At 35.9% G+C, this 21,201-nt stretch overlaps 2 protein-coding genes across 4 annotated transcripts in view; one reads left to right on the top strand and one right to left on the bottom strand.

Annotated features, from left to right (window-relative positions):
• LOC127874724 (trace amine-associated receptor 4-like) overlaps nucleotides 1-18,354 on the top strand; it is a 122,047-nt gene extending 103,693 nt beyond the window's left edge. For 2 of the 3 annotated variants that reach the window (XM_052419266.1, XM_052419265.1), the window contains exon 2: nucleotides 17,171-18,354. In XM_052419266.1, the coding sequence (XP_052275226.1) occupies nucleotides 17,171-17,963 (793 nt within the window). In that variant the 3' untranslated portion in view covers nucleotides 17,964-18,354. Of the gene's footprint in view, nucleotides 1-15,368; nucleotides 15,562-17,170 lie in introns of those variants that run through there. The other variant, XM_052419268.1, reaches the window with a different exon arrangement.
• Nucleotides 1-21,201, bottom strand: part of LOC127874725 (lysophosphatidylserine lipase ABHD12-like) — a 43,303-nt gene that overhangs the window by 3,590 nt on the left and 18,512 nt on the right. The window lies entirely within an intron of this gene.

Consider the following 21,201-nt stretch of genomic DNA (forward strand, 5'->3'; position numbering starts at 1 on the left):
GTTTCATTGTGACAATGCAGCTGTTGTTTATATATTAAACAAGCCGACTTCAAAGTCCGATATGTTCATGAATATAATTCGTACTCTCACCTTAAAGTGATTGGAAAAAAATGTTATCGTTCGCGCCAGCCACGTCCCCGGTTACCGAAACGTATTTTGCGATGCGTTGTCTCGATTTCAGATAAGCAAATTCAGAGAGCCGGCACCGGAAGCGACCCAGTGCCGACACCGTTTCCGGCCCATCTGTGGAACGTCTTGACCATACAGCAGAGGAGTTAATGTTCAATAGTATGTCGGTAAATTCTTGGCGTTCGTACAATACCGCTTGCAGCGTTTTCAACAATTTTCGCTCGGCGTATAGTCTAAGCAGCAACTGGCCCGCGGATCAACAACTTGTCGTTCTCTGAGTAGCCTACTGTTTTGAACAGGGTCTATCACCTAAATCTATCAAGAGCTACATTTCCGGGTTGAGTCATATTCATAAATATATATGCTGATACGATATAAGTAACATTGCTGTAGTGAAGAAAATGCTTGAGTGCTGATCTCGATCAGGACAAACGCTTGATACGCGGGCAGCAATCACTCGGAAGGTGCTGCCGGTTATTATCTCGCAATTAGCGAAATTGTGTTATAATGACTTCGAGCTCGCACTATTCTATTCTATGTTTGCTCTGGCTTATTTCGGTCTGTTACGAGTCAGTGAATTGGTAGCAACAGCAACATGCAGTAATCAGTTGCAAATAGCTGACGTTAGGGTCACGGGGGATAAACACGCCATACTTGTCACACTCAGGAAACATAAAACAAATCACCGCGGTATTCCGGTAACAATCAGGATCCCATACGAGCCGGAATCTGCATTGTGACCCGTTCGGTCGATTACAGACTATCTCGCAGTGCGACCCCATAGCTTCGGCCCGCGTTTTTGCCATGTCGATGGTCGCCCAGTCACTAGGAATCAATTCGCATCTGTTTTATCAAAGTGCCTTTTGTCTGGTCAGCAAAATAATCATCATACTAAAACGAACAACAGCCAACCGCCATCAAGCGGATGGGGCGTTGATCGTCGGGGACATATAACGCGTATATTCCATAGATTATCGGAATATTCTTTGAAAGCAAGTTTTTTATTTTTTCAGATATATGGGTAATCGGGGACTTGATCCCATATTGGGCCGGCGTTCGCGCCTTACAGACAGGCAAGAGCGACTTGAGAACCCCCGACGGCAAACAAATTGGTTGGTGAGGAATGCGCGGAATGACATGGGCGCAGTTCCGGCATGCAGTCGAATCGAACGTGCTGTTAAATAAAGCACCGGACATTTCTTGTTATCAACCTTGGTGGTAACGATCTTGCCAATATATGTCGGTGATTAAACTAAAGAACACCATTAACCGAGAATTAAACTATCTTCGGGCCGCCCTTCTAGATTCCGGTTTTTGTGTGGATTGGTATTTTACGCCGACTAACTTGGAACAGCGCTGATAGTTCGGACCAGGTGATCGACATGAAGCGAAAGCGCATCAATCGCTGGGATCGGCTGGGCGCGGCGATCGATTCCGCGACGCCAGGGTTTTTTCGGAGCGATGGTGTTCATCTGTCGGAATTTAGCCTCGAATTGTATTTGGATTGCATTTGCGACGTCATCTTAAAGTTCTGTTAAAGGGCTAATCCAGAATTTGTGGGGGATACATTTGTGAAATTTATTGTGACGGAAAATTTTGTTTGCCGGGGGTCGGATGGGCATGCGCATTTATTATATAACATTTATCTCTCCGAGCTAACCTTAGCGACAATGACTCAACACATTTGCTGGAATGGACTCTGGGCTACATGCGTAGTATATCAACCTAGTTCTTTCAGGTTATTCCAAGTTATTAAAATTCAAGCTTAAAAAATAAAAGCAATACCCGTAGGGGAAAAACGATGAGGTGTCAAATCGCTGGTTGGGCGATTATTGGTATTTTAATGTCCGAGTAAGTATGTGAAAAGGTGGTATCGCTGGTTTTAAAAGTGTGATCGCAAGTGAAGCGATTATTGACATTAAAAGAGTCATGTAAAAGTGTGATCGCAAGTGTAGCGATTATTGATATTAAAAGAGTCATGTAAAAGTGTGATCGCAAGTGTAGCGAATATTGATATATATATATATTTATAGCTACGGTAAAACCCATATTCGGAAAGCCGATAAACTGCGCGAATTCTAGCACAGCGAAACCAAAAAAGCAAAAATGGTTCAATAAGGAATGTTATGATGAAAGAAATAATTTTAAAAGGCTGCGCAATATTTACTGCAGGGATAAAACGATAGAAAATAGAAAAAATTTAGTACTTGCGAGGTCAAAATACAATAAAACAAAAAGAAAAGTTCGCGCTACATTTAAGAAAAAAGAAGGTTTCAACATTAACAATCTCGCCAAAACTAATCCGCGCTCCTTCTGGAAATCAATTAGAAATTGTTCAACAAAAAAGGTTGATTCGGCTGATTCGCTTACAACCGACGATCTTTATAATCACTTTAGGGAAATGCTCGGTGAGCTTTTACCATCCGATAACAATCGTGAATATCAGATTATAAATATAAACGATATATTTGATAATTTATTGGACGTAGAAATATCCGAGTTAGAAATACGTTCTGCGGTAAACGCTCAAAACAACAATAAGAGTCCTGGTATAGATGAACTTACAGCAGAAATGTTTAAATCAAGTATTGATATTATAATCCCGTTTCTAAAAACGTTATACAACCGTATATTCTTTACTCACGAGTATCCAGAGTCATGGGGTAAAGGAATCATTACACCTATTTTTAAGAAAGGTGATGCAAATGACCCCAAAAATTACAGAGGTATCACATTAATTAACATACTTGGAAAAATATACTCTCAAATACTCTTGAATCGATTAAAAAACTGGTCCACACAACATGATACATTAATACCTAATCAATTTGGATTTCAAAAAGGAAAATCAATTTCTGATTGTATATTCATGTTACATTCAATTATTACAAAAGTTCTTAGCGAAAAAGAAAAATTGTATTGTGTATTTGTAGATTACCAACAATTTTTTGACCGTATTGATCATAACATGCTATGGCAAAAGCTTTTAACAGAAAATGTAAGCGGTCACTTTGTGAACGCATTAAAAGCTATGTACAACTGTGTAAAATCATGTGTACGTTATAAAAATTCACTTTCTGCATTTTTTGACTGTTCAATCGGTGTCAAACAGGGAGACCCCAGCTCTCCACTGTTAGCCATGTTTTTTATAAATGATATTATAAATAATGTTTTCCATAATAACCTCCCAGGAATTGTATGTATTGATACTCTGAAATTATTTCTTTTATTATATGCAGATGATATGGTATTGTTCGCCAAATCACCAGAAACACTAAGAATTATGTTAAAAGATGTAGAAAATTATTGCAACACATGGGGGCTGAAAATTAATGTCTCAAAAACCAAAGCTATGGTATTTGAAAGAGGAAGGGCAACAACATTTGAGTTATATACATACAATACCTTAGTCGAAACTGTAAGTTCGTTCAAATACTTTGGTATAAATTTGTTCAAAAATGGTAACTTTTACAGATCCCAAAAATTGATCGCACAACACGCATCGTTTTCATTAAGTAAATTATTTCAGATATTTGATGCAATTGATTTACCAACCCAGCAAAGAATAAAATTATTTGACTCCCTTGTTACCCCAATCCTAAATTTTTGCTCTGAGATATGGGGCTTCCATCAAGCAAAAGAAATTGAATTAATCCATACTAAATTTTTGAGATCACTTCTTGGAGTTAAAAAATCTACAAACTCATCCGCACTGTACGGAGAACTCGGTAGGATCCCTTTCCATGTATGTCGCCAAATTAATGCGCTGAAATACTGGTACACATTGATTAATTTACATAACGATCATATCGTAAAAAAAGTGTATAACATGCTAAAGAGAGATACGCTAAGAAACAGAATTCACGACAAAAACAATTGGGTATCAAATATTAGGGAATGCCTCGAAACAAACGGTTTTGGGGAAATTTGGAATACAGAAAATTTAGATTTAACCACTCTGGAAATTGTTAAAAGACGAATTATAGATAGTTATCATCAAACCTGGCATTTCGACGTAAACTCATCATCTAAACTTAAAACATATTCTCTCGTTAAACAAGAACTCAAATTAGAGCCATATTTGCAAAAACTTCATGAAAAGAAATACAGATTTGCTCTTGCAAGGTTTAGAACATCCTCACACAAACTTGCTATTGAAACTGGTAGATACACTAATATGCCCCTGAATGAAAGAACCTGCAGATCCTGTAACATGAACCAAATTGAAACAGAATACCATTTTTTACTTGTTTGCCCAATGTATAAGGAGCTCAGAAGGAAATATTTTAAACCTTATTACTGTCACTGGCCTACCCTAAATAAATTCGAATTCCTTCTTAAATCAACATGCAGAAACAGCTTATATAATATTGCCAAATTTATATATAATGCCGAGAAATTAAGAATAGACACTTAATAATTTACTCTTTATATACATTGTACTATTATAAACTCATGTCACTTTTCATTAACGACTACTATATGTGTAATGTTTTACTATTGTCTATAGTTAGCACTGGGATGCTAAATACTCTGTTGTATGTTCTGTTGACTGTGTACTTCTCCATGTCGATATTATTTGTTGTGCTTTGACATTGTATAATGTTTATGCAATAAATTTTGGACTTGGACTTGGATATTAAAAGAGTCATGTAAAAGTGTGATCGCAAGTGGAGTGATTATTGATATTAAAAGAGTCATGTAAAAGTGTGATCGCAAGTGGAGCGATTATTGATATTAAAAGAGTCATGTAAAAGTGTGATCGCAAGTGTAGCGATTATTAATATTAAAAGAGTCATGTAAAAGTGTGATCGCAAGTGTAGCGATTATTGATATTAAAAGAGTCATGTAAAAGTGTGATCGCAAGTGTAGCGATTATTGATATTAAAAGAGTCATGTAAAAATGTGATCGCAACTGTAGCGATTATTGGTATTTTAATGTACGAGTAAGTATGTGAAAAGGTGGTATCGCCGGTTTTAAAAGTATGATCGCAAGTGTAGCGATTATTGATGTTAAAAGAGTCATGTAAAAGTGTGATCGCAACTGTAGCGATTATTGATATTAAAAGAGTCATGTAAAAGTGTGATCGCAATTGTAGCGAGTATTGATATCAAACGAGTCATGTAAAAGTGTGATCGCAAGTGGAGCGATTATTGATATTAAAAAAGTCATTTAAAAGTGTGATCGCAAGTGTAGCGATTATTGATATTAAAAGAGTCATGTAAAAGTGTGAACGCAAGTGTAGCGAGTATTGATATTAAAAAAGTAATGTAAAAGTGTGATCGCAAGTGTAGCGATTATTGATATTAAAAGAGTCATGTAAAAATGTGATCGCAACTGTAGCGATTATTGATATTAAAAGAGTCATGTAAAAGTGTGATCGCAACTGTAGCGATTATTGATATTAAAAGAGTCATGTAAAAGTGTGATCGCAAGTGTAGCGAGTATTGATATCAAAAGAGTCATGTAAAAGTGTGATCGCAAGTGGAGCGATTATTGATATTAAAAAAGTCATGTAAAAGTGTGATCGCAAGTGTAGCGATTATTGATATTAAAAGAGTCATGTAAAAATGTGATCGCAACTGTAGCGATTATTGGTATTTTAATGAACGAGTAAGTGTGTGAAAAGGTGGTATCGCCGGTTTTAAAAGTGTGATCGCAAGTGTAGCGATTATTGATATTAAAAGAGTCATGTAAAAGTGTGATCGCAACTGTAGCGATTATTGATATTAAAAGAGTCATGTAAAAGTGTGATCGCAAGTGTAGCGAGTATTGATATCAAACGAGTCATGTAAAAGTGTGATCGCAAGTGGAGCGATTATTGATATTAAAAAAGTCATGTAAAAGTGTGATCGCAAGTGTAGCGATTATTGATATTAAAAGAGTCATGTAAAAGTGTGATCGCAAGTGTAGCGATTATTGATATCAAACGAGTCATGTAAAAGTGTGATCGCAAGTGGAACGATTATTGATATTAAAAAAGTCATGTAAAAGTGTGATCGCAAGTGTAGCGATTATTGATATTAAAAGAGTCATGTAAAAGTGTGATCGCAAGTGTAGCGATTATTGATATCAAACGAGTCATGTACAAGTGTGATCGCAAGTAGAGCGATTATTGATATTAAAAGAGTCATGTAAAAGTGTGATCGCAAGTGGAGGGATTATTGATATCAAACGAGTCATGTACAAGTGTGATCGCAAGTAGAGCGATTATTGATATTAAAAGAGTCATGTAAAAGTGTGATCGCATGTGGAGCGATTATTGATATCAAACGAGTCATGTACAAGTGTGATCGCAAATGTAGCGAGTATTGATATTAAAAGAGTCATGTAAAAGTTTGATTGCAAGTGGAGCGATTATTGATATCAAACGAGTCATGTAAAAGTGTGATCGCAAGAGCGATTCTCAATGGTCAAGCGATTGGCAGAACTAGGTTTAGCCCAGTCAAGTATATGTTTTTTCCTAGTTTGGTCGCTTGATGAGCAATAGCATTTGTTATTTCTGGCAGGCAGTGTTTCTGCTATAACGGCGTTACTTCACGTCTGTAATATTAACATGTGCTCATCCACCTCCGGTAGACATATTTTTCAAGTAGCCGGTTCCCACGAGTGAATAGCCTATCTTTCGGGGCTCGTGGTTTTCACCGGCTGTTTTTTCTGTTTAACGCTGCGGCCATTATATCCCACGTTTTTCTTGTATAATATATTAAGGTTCATGTAGAGGCTTCATTTTGAAAAATGTGGGACCCCTAGCATTGAACTCAAATTTGACTAAAGGAAGAGTGCCACATGGAAAATGTTTACATATATGCTTTAAAGGATGTTTTTACTTCAAACTGCTACCAATTTTGTACATCAACGTATCATAACATCCACACAATCAATCAAAATACAAAGCGATTTTAACACTAAAATATACATTATTTTCAAAAATCTGAATCATGTTTATTCCACGTATTTCGGCGGAAAATTATATAACTAGTGAATAATATCGACATTGACGAGGGCAAGTTACGCTTAAATAGTAAAAAAAGTTTACATATCTAGAAATATCAAAACTAGAACACATGTCATTTCATCACCATGGGGGCAGCCATTTTTAAATTAATAAAATAGAATGAAACATGCTAAAAACTCACTCATCGCCTAATTGACATTCCAAACGGTTGACGATGACAAATGCATTGGATTGTAATCTTTCCGTTGATGTTTGCAAACTGCACGATCAGACCCCATAAACACTCAAAAGAATAACTATGTAAGAAGCATTTCACCAATGTTTACAATCGTTGTCGAATCACACGACATATATTATTGCGCATAAAATAGTACGCTTACAGACTGATAGAAAGATCGATACGTAACTCTGTTCAATTCATCACGGTATACTATTCTATCGATAATATATAATAATACATCGCTTTAACAATCTTAAAGTAGAAATAATTCCTTTAAATGGAGTTTTTAATAACGAAAGTGAAAACAACGGAAGTTGGATGGATATTTTGTGAGATGCACTTCGGCTCCAGAAAAACAATACAAATAAACTAAAAAAGACGTGTGGGGGACAATTTTCAGCTGGAAAATGTTTGTAATAAGGTAAGTGATGATATCTCTACGTGGTCATTTCTATTATTTAGTACGATCTCTTGCTGATTAATGTTAATAGTTGTTTTACAAGTTGCCACCCAACTGTCAAACTAAGTATGTGTTTTCTAAGGTATGTGTATACACATACCCGGTTTTCTCACCACTGCACGTGGCTTCGACCGATTTGTTTTGCACGTTTTTCTACGGATCACAGCAATGGCCACGCTTTCAAAATGGGTAGAAGGAATCGAAATATAAAATCAATCGTTTTGCCAATTTCTTTATATTCCTTTACAATTGTATATGTCGTCTGCAATCTATTTCGATTTGAGATGGTTTAAAATTTGAAATTTGGTTGAGAGGTAAATAACAAAATTGTTAAGCCTTTGAAATAGAATTGTGACTCTTATTATCCACCATACCTGGATTTTTAAAAAGTAGTTACGTTTAAGTTATTTTTAGAACTTTGTTTAGGATATTTATCCAAAAAAGGCAGTTGAATAAAAACTCATTTGATGTTTTATGACAATAATTTTCTGTGAAATGTTGCTAACTTGACCTTGTATATGTATATAACTTTGTATTTATTCAACTTAAGGTAGTGCATATCCTTCCTAACTTTAGATTAAGATTTTGTAAATTATTGTAAAAATGTATTGGTTTTACACCAAAATATGAATAAAGCACACAAATATTGTCTGTCAAAAATGTGTTTATGTTATTCTATCCGTCTTTAGCTTTAAAATGATATATAGTTTGACCATATTGTACCACATTCAATGAAGAAAACCCAAAGCGAAGTTTTAATGAATTGTATCCCCCCATGAACCTTAAATAGATCTGTTAGTGGATACTTTATGCATTCTATTACATTTTTGTGATGTTTAATGGGAGGCAAAATATATTGGAATCGTGTCATTAAACTAGTTCACTGAAGTAATGTGTTGTTTAATCGTTGCAGTCGTAAAATAAGATACATGTTTAATCACGAATGACAGAAACAGACATTTCAAACTCAATGAGAAAAAAGTAATTTATTGATAATAACACAGATTTCTATTTGAATTACGGAATACATCTACATGTTTTGTGATGATAAATAACTGATTGCGGGTATTGATCATTTACACCTGTTCAGGTTTTATGCTGTTTGCTGCTCATCCGTATCTAAGGGTTGGAAATGAAGCCTTTAAAACTTGAATGCAGTAAGAAAGGTCTTCAATTAAATGTAACTTCCTAAAGGACTACAGACACATCAAAATAAATATCTAAGTGGTAAAGGTTAAAGACACGAGTCAATTAATCGAGGGTTTGAATACATATAGGCTAGAAATGGTGCTAGTAACAAACTGTTAACTTCTAGATAAATGATGATTGACTCATAGGTGTTACCTGTCATGCTAGATTCAACTCTCAAGTAATTATTGAACGTTTCTGTTTTAAGAATATTCTTTATGTTTTACTTTAATCAGAAAATTGGACGTTGAATACGGACAAAGAAATTATCCAAAAGAGCAGATTGAGGGACTTTAAACAGAAAGTCAAAGACGAATAACGATGGGCACATTTCAATTAAGAATTAATCATTTGGACTAGTTTAAGTTTAGGCATCTTTATTTAGTATTGTGTAATATAAACTGTCAAGTTAATGTACAATATTCAATTTTCAATGTGTTAGATAAAAGTAATTATGTTGGCATAGTTCTACTCGATTTGAAAAAAGCCTTCGATACTGTTGACCATATTATACTTTTTGATAAACTGAAAATGAAAGGGGTTTCCCCTGATGTTATTAGATGGTTCGAATCATACTTATCTAGTCGTAAACAATGTACTGCAGTTTTATGGTATACAATCATCATTGAAAAATGTTACTTGTGGTGTGCCTCAAAGCTCAATACTCTGACCTCGGCTATTTTTAATATATGTGAATGACATGTCAGGAGTTGTAAACAATAAGCTTTTATTATATGCCGATGATTCTGCTATACTGGTGTCTGGCAAGTCTAAACTTGATATTGAGTGTTTATTAGCACAGGATCTGGAAAGAGTTAGTAACTGGTTAGTTGACAATAAATTGTCTTTACACCTGGGTAAAACAGAATCAAGTTTATTTGGCTCGAAACCTAAGTTAAAGAAGGAATCTAACCTTAATATTTCGTGCAATGGTACAGTCATACACCACACTGACTCAGTCAAATATTTGGGTGCTACTTTAGATCAATGTTTAAGTTTTGAAAGTATGGTTACATCGGTCATTAAGAAGGCAAATGCAAGACCAAAGTGCCTATACAGAAAGCAAACGTTTGTATCATTTAATACTAAAAAATGCTAATTATGTCCTTGATTCAGTGTCATTTTGATTATGTCTGTTCTATATGGTATTATGGCATTTCTCAGAATCTAAAGAACATACTCCAGGTTACACAGAACAAGATCATTAGGTTTATTTTAAGACTAGATCAAAGAAGTCACATCAAGAAAGAATACTTTTTTTCAGTTGGGCTGGTTACCTGTTGAAAAAAGAGTAGAACAAATTATTCTTAAACATGTTTTTAAAATACACTCATGCAGGTTCTGCCCCTACTTACTTGAATGAGAATTTTGTGCTAGCCAGTACTGTTCATAACCATAATACCAGATTTAGCAAAGGGTCATGTTACAGTATCCCATAAGTAAAAGGCTCTGGCAAAAAGTCCTTCTCATATAAGGGATGTTCTTTATGGAACAGCTAACCAATTGACATAAAAGATTCCCCCAACTTACAGACATTTAAGGTTGCAGTAAAAAAGAATATTTTAAATAGTTTATAGTTTTATTAATAAAGCCTGTAATCTCCCTGTGATGTTTATTATTATTAAAATTATGTGTATTATTATTCAAATGTTAATTTGCTAAGTTTACCATCTTTAAAAACAATGTTGTTGTGCCTTGCTAGGACATGTCATCATTCACCAGGACCACAATGGAAATAAGGGAATTCCCATTCCTTTTTTGTTCTATCATGGGTATGTGAGTATATGCCCTGGTACATTATGATAGTAATTAATATTTGACTCATCAATTATACATTTTTAACAAATGATATAAAAAGAAGCAATAATTATGTATTTTTTACCAATTGATTGCTATCAAATTGCTTTTAAGCTCTAGTCTTTCAGCTGTTCTGTGGTATTTGCATTTGTAGTTGTATGTTTACCACGCCATATGTTTTTATATACTGAAATAAATCTATCTATCTAGAGAATCAAACATTTTGGTAATGAAACAAAGCTCTGTATATGTGTATTTTGAGATGGAAAGAACATATTTGTGGTACACTATATCAGGTAACAACCTGCGGCTGTATATAGACATAAGTATGTCTTCTCTACTACTGATCTAGGATGGCATTTCATAACAATACAGTGGAATTATCAAGCAAAGTTTTTCTGTTTTAACTAGATCTACACAAGTTTAAATGTTTAATATAAGGATTATTTGATTTCAGATGAGACCTTCCGGAATTTTCCCAGTCAAAAGTTGTTCGACTTGATCTATCGGACATACTCTCTTTTCTTAGTAAAATAAGATTTGTGGAAAATGTTTATCAGAAATGTTGTGTTGTAAAATGTTGCATGTTTTTACATAAAGGGCTTTAACAAAACAAATCTCTGATTTATGTTGAATGGATCGAGTTTATACACATGAGCCGTGCTCTGTGAAAAGTGGGTATACTGCTAATCAGGGACGACACTTTCCGCTTGTATGATATTTTTCGTTTTAAGAAAGTGTATTCTTAGCAAAAATACAGTTTAGGCGGAAAGTGTTGTCCCTGATTAGCATACTGCAGACTGCACGGGCTAATTTGGGACGACACTTTACGCAAATGCATTTAACCCCCTTTTCACAATGCACGGCTCATATGCAAGTTGAACTCTTCTTGCTCTCCATTTGGTTGTTCTTATGCACAAATACAGTCATACTTCGGATGATGTTTTTGTTTATTGATAGGTTATCACCTTAAGGCAATATAAGTATTTAAAATTGTACATAACAGTTATGCATTTATGTAAATTTAATATAAAACAAGAGATGTGTTTGTCAGAAACACAATGCCCCCTACTGACCCGCTTTGATTTTGTTGTTTTGACCTTTGACCTTGAAGGATGACCTTGACCTTTTACCACTCAAAATGTGCAGATCCGTGAGATACACATGCATGCCAAATATCAATTTGCTATGTGAAGGGACATAGAAGTTGTGAGCATTTTTTCGAAACCTAAACGCAGAAACCTAAACGCAAAGTGTGACGGAAAGACAGACAGACAGACAGACAGACGGACGGACGGTCCGATCACTATATGCCCTCCTTCGGGGGCATAAAAATAAAGTTAGTTGCTTTCATTGTTTTAAAATGATCATGCTTTTTAAAGATGTTTTTAAAAAGCTGACATTCAGACAGTCACGCAGACTTGAAAGCAAACCATAAACGATGTAACGTGAGTGTAACTTGACCGTGACTTGACAGCAAACCATATACGGTGTAACGTGAGTGTAACTTGACTGTGACTTGTCAGCAAACCATAAACAGTGTAACGTGCGTGCAACTTGAAAGTGACTTGACAGCAAACCATATACAGTGTAACGTGCGTGCAACTTGACAGCAAACCATATACATTGTTACCTGCGTGCAACTTGAATGCTACTTCACAGCAAACCATATACGGTGTAACGTGCGTGCAACTTGACAATAAACCATAAAGGGTGTAATGTGTGCAACTTGACAACAAACCATATACGGTGTAACGTGCGTGCAATTTGACAATAAGCCATTACGGGTGTAATGTGTGCAACTTGACAGCAAATCATATACGGTGTAACGTGCGTGCAACTTGACAATAAACCATAAAGGGTTTAATGTGTGCAACTTGACAACAAACCATATACGGTGTAACGTGAGTGCAACTTGACTGTTTTTGGTGATGAAGCAAATATTAGGCAAATACTGTATGCTGTGTTATGAAGCATAAGGTTAAAAAAAACTTTTTTTACAATGGAGGGCGATATTGAAGGTAGTCTGTTTCCTGACATAGCTTTTGCAAGGGAGAGCATCAATTATCAGTTATTTAGGTGACCTAAGCTTAGGTTACCTCCATGAAATAGTTTTGAAGCGTCTGCGTACGACGCAGAGTTTTGTTCGAATTCGCTCACTCATGGACCATTTTCATGGACATTTATTCGAGGAGCTGACACGAAAGTTGCATGGTGACTTATTTGTCTAAACACGAGCCATCATGATTTTCTTCATCTGGTATACTCGCCGGGAAATTTCTTTAAGGTCAGCGTTTAGTCTGGACACTTACCTACAGATTGACAGATGCGCTTGTTGGATTGCTGTTTCTCTTCAGAAAACGGCTTTAATTATCATCATAACGTAACGTTACACATTTATTTGAATTTGTTTACACTTTTCTCAACTATAAAAAATATTCTTAAAATGAAAGACTAGCACCCGCCTGTTCCTTTTCCACCGCATCCGATTTTGTAAAGCGGGGTTGCTGTTTTTTTCTATTATTTCTGGTTAAGCCCAGATTAATTTGCTGCATTGTTTAATTCTTGTTTAACAGTCCATAGTTTGGCAGATATGCTGAACAATATTTACCCAATTATTTGTATTGTGCGCTTTGTGCTCGCCGCTGAATATATCAAACATGGAATGTGAAAAAAAATCGTATAGCGCTTGCTCGTCCCGAAGCTTTTCGGCAGAAATCCGTCGAACCACTCATCAATTTGTCATTGCCTAATCTTACTTAAAAAAAAGCTTGAACATACTCTAACAAAATATGCCTATCATGAATTTAACCTTTCCCGCAAGGGAGTTGCGAGGACATTGTGAATACATCTCGTCTGTCAGAGATGCGACAACAGTGCATCTTTTTCTTGACCAATAATCTCGCTAAGCACTAAATTAGATATAGCGGATAGTTTTATCTATTGATCAGTTTGTCACAAAATATAGACTATCAGTAATTAAATCTCCTTTCCGATTTTTGAGTGTTTAGGGAAATAATTGAAAAGTGTGACTATTTTAAAATCAAATTCAAATTACCGGTAACGATTTAATTGTCCAATTAATGTGTGTTTGTTTAGCCAATTGTTGTTCTGAATATCAACCAAGTTTATGGGAGAGGCAGCTGAGCATAACAGATGGTTGATCCCAGTGCCAGATTAATCCAGCGGAGGCCCATAGGCAGTCGAACTTTTGGGGCCACGCCCCAGGCCCATAGTGAGCTAAGTGACTAATAGAAGGCCAGTGCCAAGTCGATTTCATTAAATAAGTCTACCAGTGCAAACGCTGGCAAGACATAAAATGTGACATGTCCTTTAATTCAACTTTTCAATTATTTAACCAACAAGAAACAAATTATATGTACTGGTTTTACGGGGTGGGGGAGGGCATATGGTGTTTAAAATACTTAATGATTTCCACTTGGTAAGACAATGTCAAGTGCCAATCGAAACATGTCTTTGGCTCGGTCAAGTCATTCGATTAGTTTAGGACGTAAGTAAAAACAATTCTTTCGTCATGGGACCCATAAAAGTCGCGGGACCCAAAGGCACTTGCCTACTATGCCTAATGGGAAGTCCGGGACTGGTTACTATGATCATAGCGAAAGTAAAAAATGCACACGGAAGTAAGACGACCACTTGGACGATTGAGGCGTTCAATAGAGGTCGCGTGAACACAACTTAATTCAAGAGCATTGATAAGCTGAATATTACAGTGATTGATATGAAACACTCTCCTCCATTTCAAGCATAAATTGTATTTAAACAAGATCGCTGATTTGCTTATCTATGATGTTTCAGCGACTGTAAAGTGTGGTAATAAAGGAAAGACTTCCGTGATCGGTCATGACGATGGAATGTGTGCTCCTCGTTGTAAATTAATAAAACAGTTTAAGTTTATTATAAAATATGTTTTTTGTTTAGCGTAGACAATTAATTATGAGAAACTTGTGCATCGTGTTTTGCGAGATATTATAGTGATGACAGTGAGGACTTTTTGCAAACAATTACACAATTAATAATCACGGACGTTACACTGCGTTAACTTCTTTGTAAATGGCATATAGTTTATGAACGATGTAAACTTATTTTCAGTTTTTAAGTTAGAGTCAGGACGTACCAGGTTCTTTAACAGCATTCGACATCGTAAAATATTGATTGTAATTCGTATTTTATCAGATCTAACAGTTTAACGAATGTTTAATCTGATTTACATTAAAGGCAACACAATAAAATGGTTTACAATAAGTGAAAATACTTCAACAAACTGAGATTTGTGCAATAAATAATTATGATAATGTGAACAGGATATAAACATATTAGAAGTAAACATTTTTATGTATACAATATAAAACACATGGACCAAAACTGGTGAACTGTCAAGTACATACAAATATATCTCGAATACAAAATATAATATTGTAACAGTATCCGCTAAGCGGTATGGAGACTGATGAAGAGATTCTAGCGCGACTTAACCACGAAGAGGCGAAACAGTACGTGGGTGGGGTTGTATTCGTGGCGCTGCTCATGACGGCGGGGATATTCGGCAACCTGCACGTGCTCTACGTGTACGTGTTCCGCATGAAGTCCTCTAACCACCGCGTGTTCATCCTCACCCTGGCCACACTCGACCTCATTACGTGCGTGGTATGAATGCCGTTCATCCTCGTGAATCTCCGCAATCCACTCACATTCACTCTGGTGGCCGCATGCAAGATCCTCCGCTTCGTCAACTACTTTATCTGCATGTCTTCCGCCTTGCTGCTCATCGTCATCGCCGTTGATAGGTACACTGTAGCGACTAAGGTTCGATTGGCCATTGTCGGCTCTGGTACTACTTAAAAGTATCCCGGGTACTCTTAAGTATACAACAAAGCCCCCGGGATACAGAAAATACCATTAAAAATACCCCTGAGTATGGTCGTGTGCCTTTAAGTGTATTGCCCGTATCCGGGGTACATTATATAGTATCCGAATTCTTGTAAGTAATACCTGAGCCGAAAAACAACAACAATTAAGCGCGACTAAGAACCTATCACTTTTTTTAGCGCCGGAGTGTGCTTGCCTGATATAAACATAGGAATATATATTGTATTTAGTGGTAATTTTTACGTTCGGATGAAATAGCTATGCCGTGTGCACGTAATACTTGACAATGATCTGATGCGTATTCATTAGGCAGCTATATCTAACTACTATTGATTATACTATTAATTATAATGATCATGCCAATTAAAAAAGGCATATCTCCCCTTTAAGATGGGAATTTATTGTGAGTCATACTACTTGAAGATACAGAGTTGCATTTACTGTAGGACCGATTTGACACATGTGATATAGACTAGACTTTCTTCATCTAGGATAAACTTGATTGTTAAAAGAACACATGAAATGATATCATAAAGCATCAATAAAACGCAACGCATGTTATATAAACAGCAAATAAAGCGATCAAAATAAGAACGACAACCACATGGTACTTGAAAATCAGATTGTGTCTTTTTATCTGAGCTAATTACTTAAAAAAAATTACACATGGGAAAAAATGTGATATCTTTAATCACATGTTTCAGGACATGTTTCACATTTTGTGTGAATTTTTGGGAGTTGGTCTGATTTTGTATAGAAAAAATGTTTCCACGCATGAAAATACGAACGTAATTTGTTAATACAAAAGTTAATTGGTAACTCTTTCAAGATTTGTTCACATTTCATGTCATAGAACAGAACTGGTAATGTAACATTACTCTTGCAATTCGACTGCCGTATGACTATCACTATAACTATTGAGGTATCCCTCTGTCCACCTGTTCATGCCAAACGCAGTAAACTTCAGTGGCATACAATAATCGAATTGTCCGTTCGTCGGTCTGTCTTAACAAACGAATATTAAACGTCACATATGTGTACATTGGTGAGAAAAAACTATTAGTTGGCTAAAATAGCATATTAAGTGTAAGAAATGAAGATGTTACTTGAGTATTCATTCGTGAGGAGGTCCGTCCGTCCCGGTTCTTGGTGGAAGTAAAATCGAACATACTTTAATTAATGCAATTTTTGTTCCTATCATGAAAAAGGACACGATGGTGGTGCCAATCATGCATTGTTCATAATTGATGTTGCTGTAATGTGATGATAATGTTCTATACAATCTGAAATGAAGCAGGAAACACAATTTAAACAAATAATTCGGAATGTATATGTATAAATGTCGTTACCTGCTTACAAGGATCGGCCTTAACAAGCAAACAACCAAACAAACGATGTTGGAATTTATTGTTTCCATTAATAAGGTAAACCTTAACGGTTTCACATGTCAAGTTTTTACCAAACTGTAAGTCTGCGGAAACTAATTATACCCGGCGTATTCACAGGAATCTTCGCCTGCTGTTTCAGATACCGGAAGATTTGTGTTCCTTTTGGCAAGCAGATGTCCCGAATGGTTGCCAAAGTCTCTTGCCTTGTGGTTATCGGTGTCTCCATACTGCTTTCCTGGCCCGCCCCCGTGTTGTATGGGCAGGACATCGTGATGACGTCACACGCGAACATCACGGGCACGCGCTGTTATGAAGAGAACAAATTTCGGGGAACAAAATACATGGCGTACTTTAACGTGCTTCTTATACTCGTGTTTTTCGTGGCTTTCGTCATTCTCGTGGTTCTGTACTCGCTGATTTGGAGGGTCATACGGAAACATAGCTTGAAACGCGCAAAACTAGAAGAAGCGGAAGGCCATAGCAAGACAGCAACGAAATTGTCGAACGTAACGTCATCAGTGGACACCTCCGCCGCTCAGTCGGTAGACAGTGACGACACACCAAATGTACAGTGTGAGAAAAATGTCAAGAACGAACAACCTAACACCAGCCAGTCTGCATGGTCGCGGCGTGGAGACGCCGAGAAAACCAAGCATGATCACGCCAAACGGACGACAGTTATGTTCGCTTTAATCACAGCAGTCTTCGTATTGAGCTACCTCCCACATCTGTTGCTGAAGATCGTCACTTTCCTGAATCCAAACTTCGTGCCGAACATGAGTTTCACTAGCCTCGTCTTGTACAACACTTTCATCTGGTGTTTCTTTATCAACAACATGGCTAATGCTTACATTTACGGTTTTCTTGACCGGAGATTCAGAGCGGAAATAAGACTCCTTTACGGGCAGATTTTGTTTTGCAGGCGGACATAGACGTGTATCGCTTTAGTATGTTCTGGCAGAAATGAAGATTAAACATACAAAATAGTTTTCGTAATAGTTTCGTAAATTGCAAGTGTCATATTAAATGCAAAAATTACAACATCTGCATGGGCTAATAACACAGAAAAAAGTATTATAAGAGAACTAAATATTTAAATTGAAACATTTATCTTTAACGGGACTCGAGCCCGATACTTAAGAATTCAAAACAAGCTGCCGTATTCACCAATATTTAGCCGACGAGGGAATTTAAATTTCATACATAACGTTATGTGACTGTGTGACACACGAATTTTCGAAAAAGAAGCTGTTTAATTGTATATATTTCGATACATATCTAATGCTCATTACTGGTATTACTCTTAAATAGATACAAAATGTAGAGCTCGTGCCTTTTCTATTTTGCAATGTTGGATCAAGAATTAAAATCGCCAATCGGAGTGCAAGTTTTACAGCTGAAATGACTAGCCGGAAGTATATATATATTGTTTTATTCTCATACACGAACATGGCTTAAAAATTGCAATGCTTTGTTAAGGTTACTGGTCATCACTAAAAATACTAGGGACGGATGAAGCTCGAGGTTCACTTGACAATGTTAAGTAGGCCACTTAAATATCGCCAGTTCAATAAGGATGTAAAATGATAATAGTTTGAATGACTATACAGCTTCGCTTACCTTTTGACCGCAGCGCACCGATGCAAGGTTTTGATGTATGTTCAATTGTATGGATCTCGGTCGATATATCTATACATTATACAACTGATGATTATGTAAATAAATCATTGTATGTCTTATTTTTTATCTATCGGCTCAATACATGTTCTTTTCCTCACTTAAACATCTTAATTATTTCGGTAGGATATAATAATTTTAAAATATAGGCATATAATGAGCGGTAACCAAAAGAAATCTGATTTTGTTACTATTACAAAAGCGAACATATATTTGACAATTCTGTGGTATGTTTGAGTTTGGAACAAGTGCCTGTTTGTAAGTGCATTGGTTATAAAGCTCGTACTTCATTTCAACAAACAAAAATCGGAACTTACAAATATATTAATATAAATAATGTACCGTTTATAAGTTTTATATAAGTTACTATGGATACTTGGTTTTGTCCGAGATAACGACCTTACAAATCATTGGGTACTCCTTTATCAGATTGGTATTTACATTAAAGTTCAAATAAGTGCGGACAAATATCCCCTCGACTGTTTTTACATCGGTCAGTATGCATTCCATTGAATCGGAACATAAGGAAGATATTTTCATATCAAAACGTGTTTCACTTGGCGTCTAATTTGTATCATCGAATATATCTGTAGTGTAGAAATGATATTTAATCGGTCACAATTAAACTGTATGGTTATTTGTTCTACAGATACAAACGTTACAGAATTACTTATTGGTACAATTACAAGACTGAATTCCGTTTTCACTTATTTCTAAGAAAGACATTTCCTTTACTCCTCCTTTGTAACTTTTAAATGTGACGTTAAGTACATGTATACTAAATAATATCATTAGTATTATACTAAATAATTTAAATTAAATAACGAGTTCAAACTAAAGTCCACATTACATTGATTTTAACGATGAAGTTATTCAAACATATGATCTTCCTAATCGTTTTCCCTATTAATATAATTTGGCAATACGGTTTTGTTTTTGATATTCAAATAGATGTCTTTCGTCGTCGACATTTGTGCAAATAAGCCAAAATGTCCCCCGACAGTTAATACGCCGATGAATTGTCAGGGGAGAATCGGGATTTTCGGTTAGGGGAAAGGGCATAAACGTTTGAATATTTTAAAACACAGTAGTACTTTATCTATCCTTTCATTGTTAAAATGAACCACACGAGGGAAATATTTAAAGATGGTGTTCAACATTGTCAATGTTGAACCTCAAAGTGGCGTTGGCTTGTTAAACAACTGGCGACGTCACAGACGTTTACAACATAAGTGTTTGAATTTTGTTGATGTCCGGATATATGAGTTGACATATTTCAACAAGTTTCAGTGTTTTCCATATTTTGTCATTATTTACCTCAACAGCTTCACCTTTCTGCAAACTGTTTCACAATAAGGCATGTCGTTCTTTGAATGTTCAAAAAGCGCTCAACCGGATTGTTACAACAGATCCGGTTAAAATGCACTGACATGGGCTGACGACGTAATGTACACACGGCCGACTGAACGCCATGTTAACAAGCACCAACAACAAAACATTCCAATGTTTTAAAACAAATGTTTAATAAAACATCTCGAAAGAAGCAAACAGGTGAACCCTGGCATTACATTAATTGTTTGTTGCATGCCAGTGGGGAATTGTTTAACGGCATATAACGGAAATATAGTTTTGTTTAATACTGTATACGTTTACATGGGTAACAACGATACTTAACCCTTTCAGTGCTGGAACCGAATTTTGAAGGCCTTTGCAAACAGTTTGGATCCAGATGAGACGCCACAGAACGTGACGTCTCATCAGGATCCAAACTGTTTGCTATTCTGATAGTATTATTGAAAAAAACACGAAGAAAATGCAAATTTTTAGAAATTCAGCAGACGACATTTTAGCAGACAACAAATTTCCCAGCATGCAAAGGGTAAATGACTCATTCCAAGTCAACCTGACAATTATTTTCGCCTAGACTATGTGAAGGTCTGTATTAACATGCAATGTCCGATGCCTATACACGTATTATGGTAAGTGATTGATGAATCGATATTTACAAGCCAGTGTTCGTGTCCTCTGACTGAAATAATTGAATGATATTATGTTATTGCAAGCACGTGCGTGTCTCCAGAACCGAAAGAATATACAAAACTATATGGAAGGTATGAAAACGCATTCATGGATCTTATGTAGATTCTTATAACAATAAAACATCATACTATGATGCACATTAGTTTTGGTTTTAGAGTATAAAATGATTTCCTGCATTATTTTGCTTAATATTAAATATGTCACCAAACTCAATAAATCTACATGACATACAATACTTTTTATTTCAAATGTACTGATTGGTTAACATATTCATAAAATCTACCCATCATAATCATTGAAGTGGCTAACGTCTCTTGTTACGATGAAACAAATGCATTTCATTTGCCAAATTAGGAATGTAAAGAGTGATTTTAATTAACGGAAAGATTTGAAGTTATGGTTTTAAGACCAAATATCGCTTATCAAAACAAACAATTGCTTTATCAAGGATTG

Source organism: Dreissena polymorpha, chromosome 3 (assembly GCF_020536995.1).
Source record: "Dreissena polymorpha isolate Duluth1 chromosome 3, UMN_Dpol_1.0, whole genome shotgun sequence".
NCBI classification, from domain to species: domain Eukaryota; kingdom Metazoa; phylum Mollusca; class Bivalvia; order Myida; family Dreissenidae; genus Dreissena; species Dreissena polymorpha.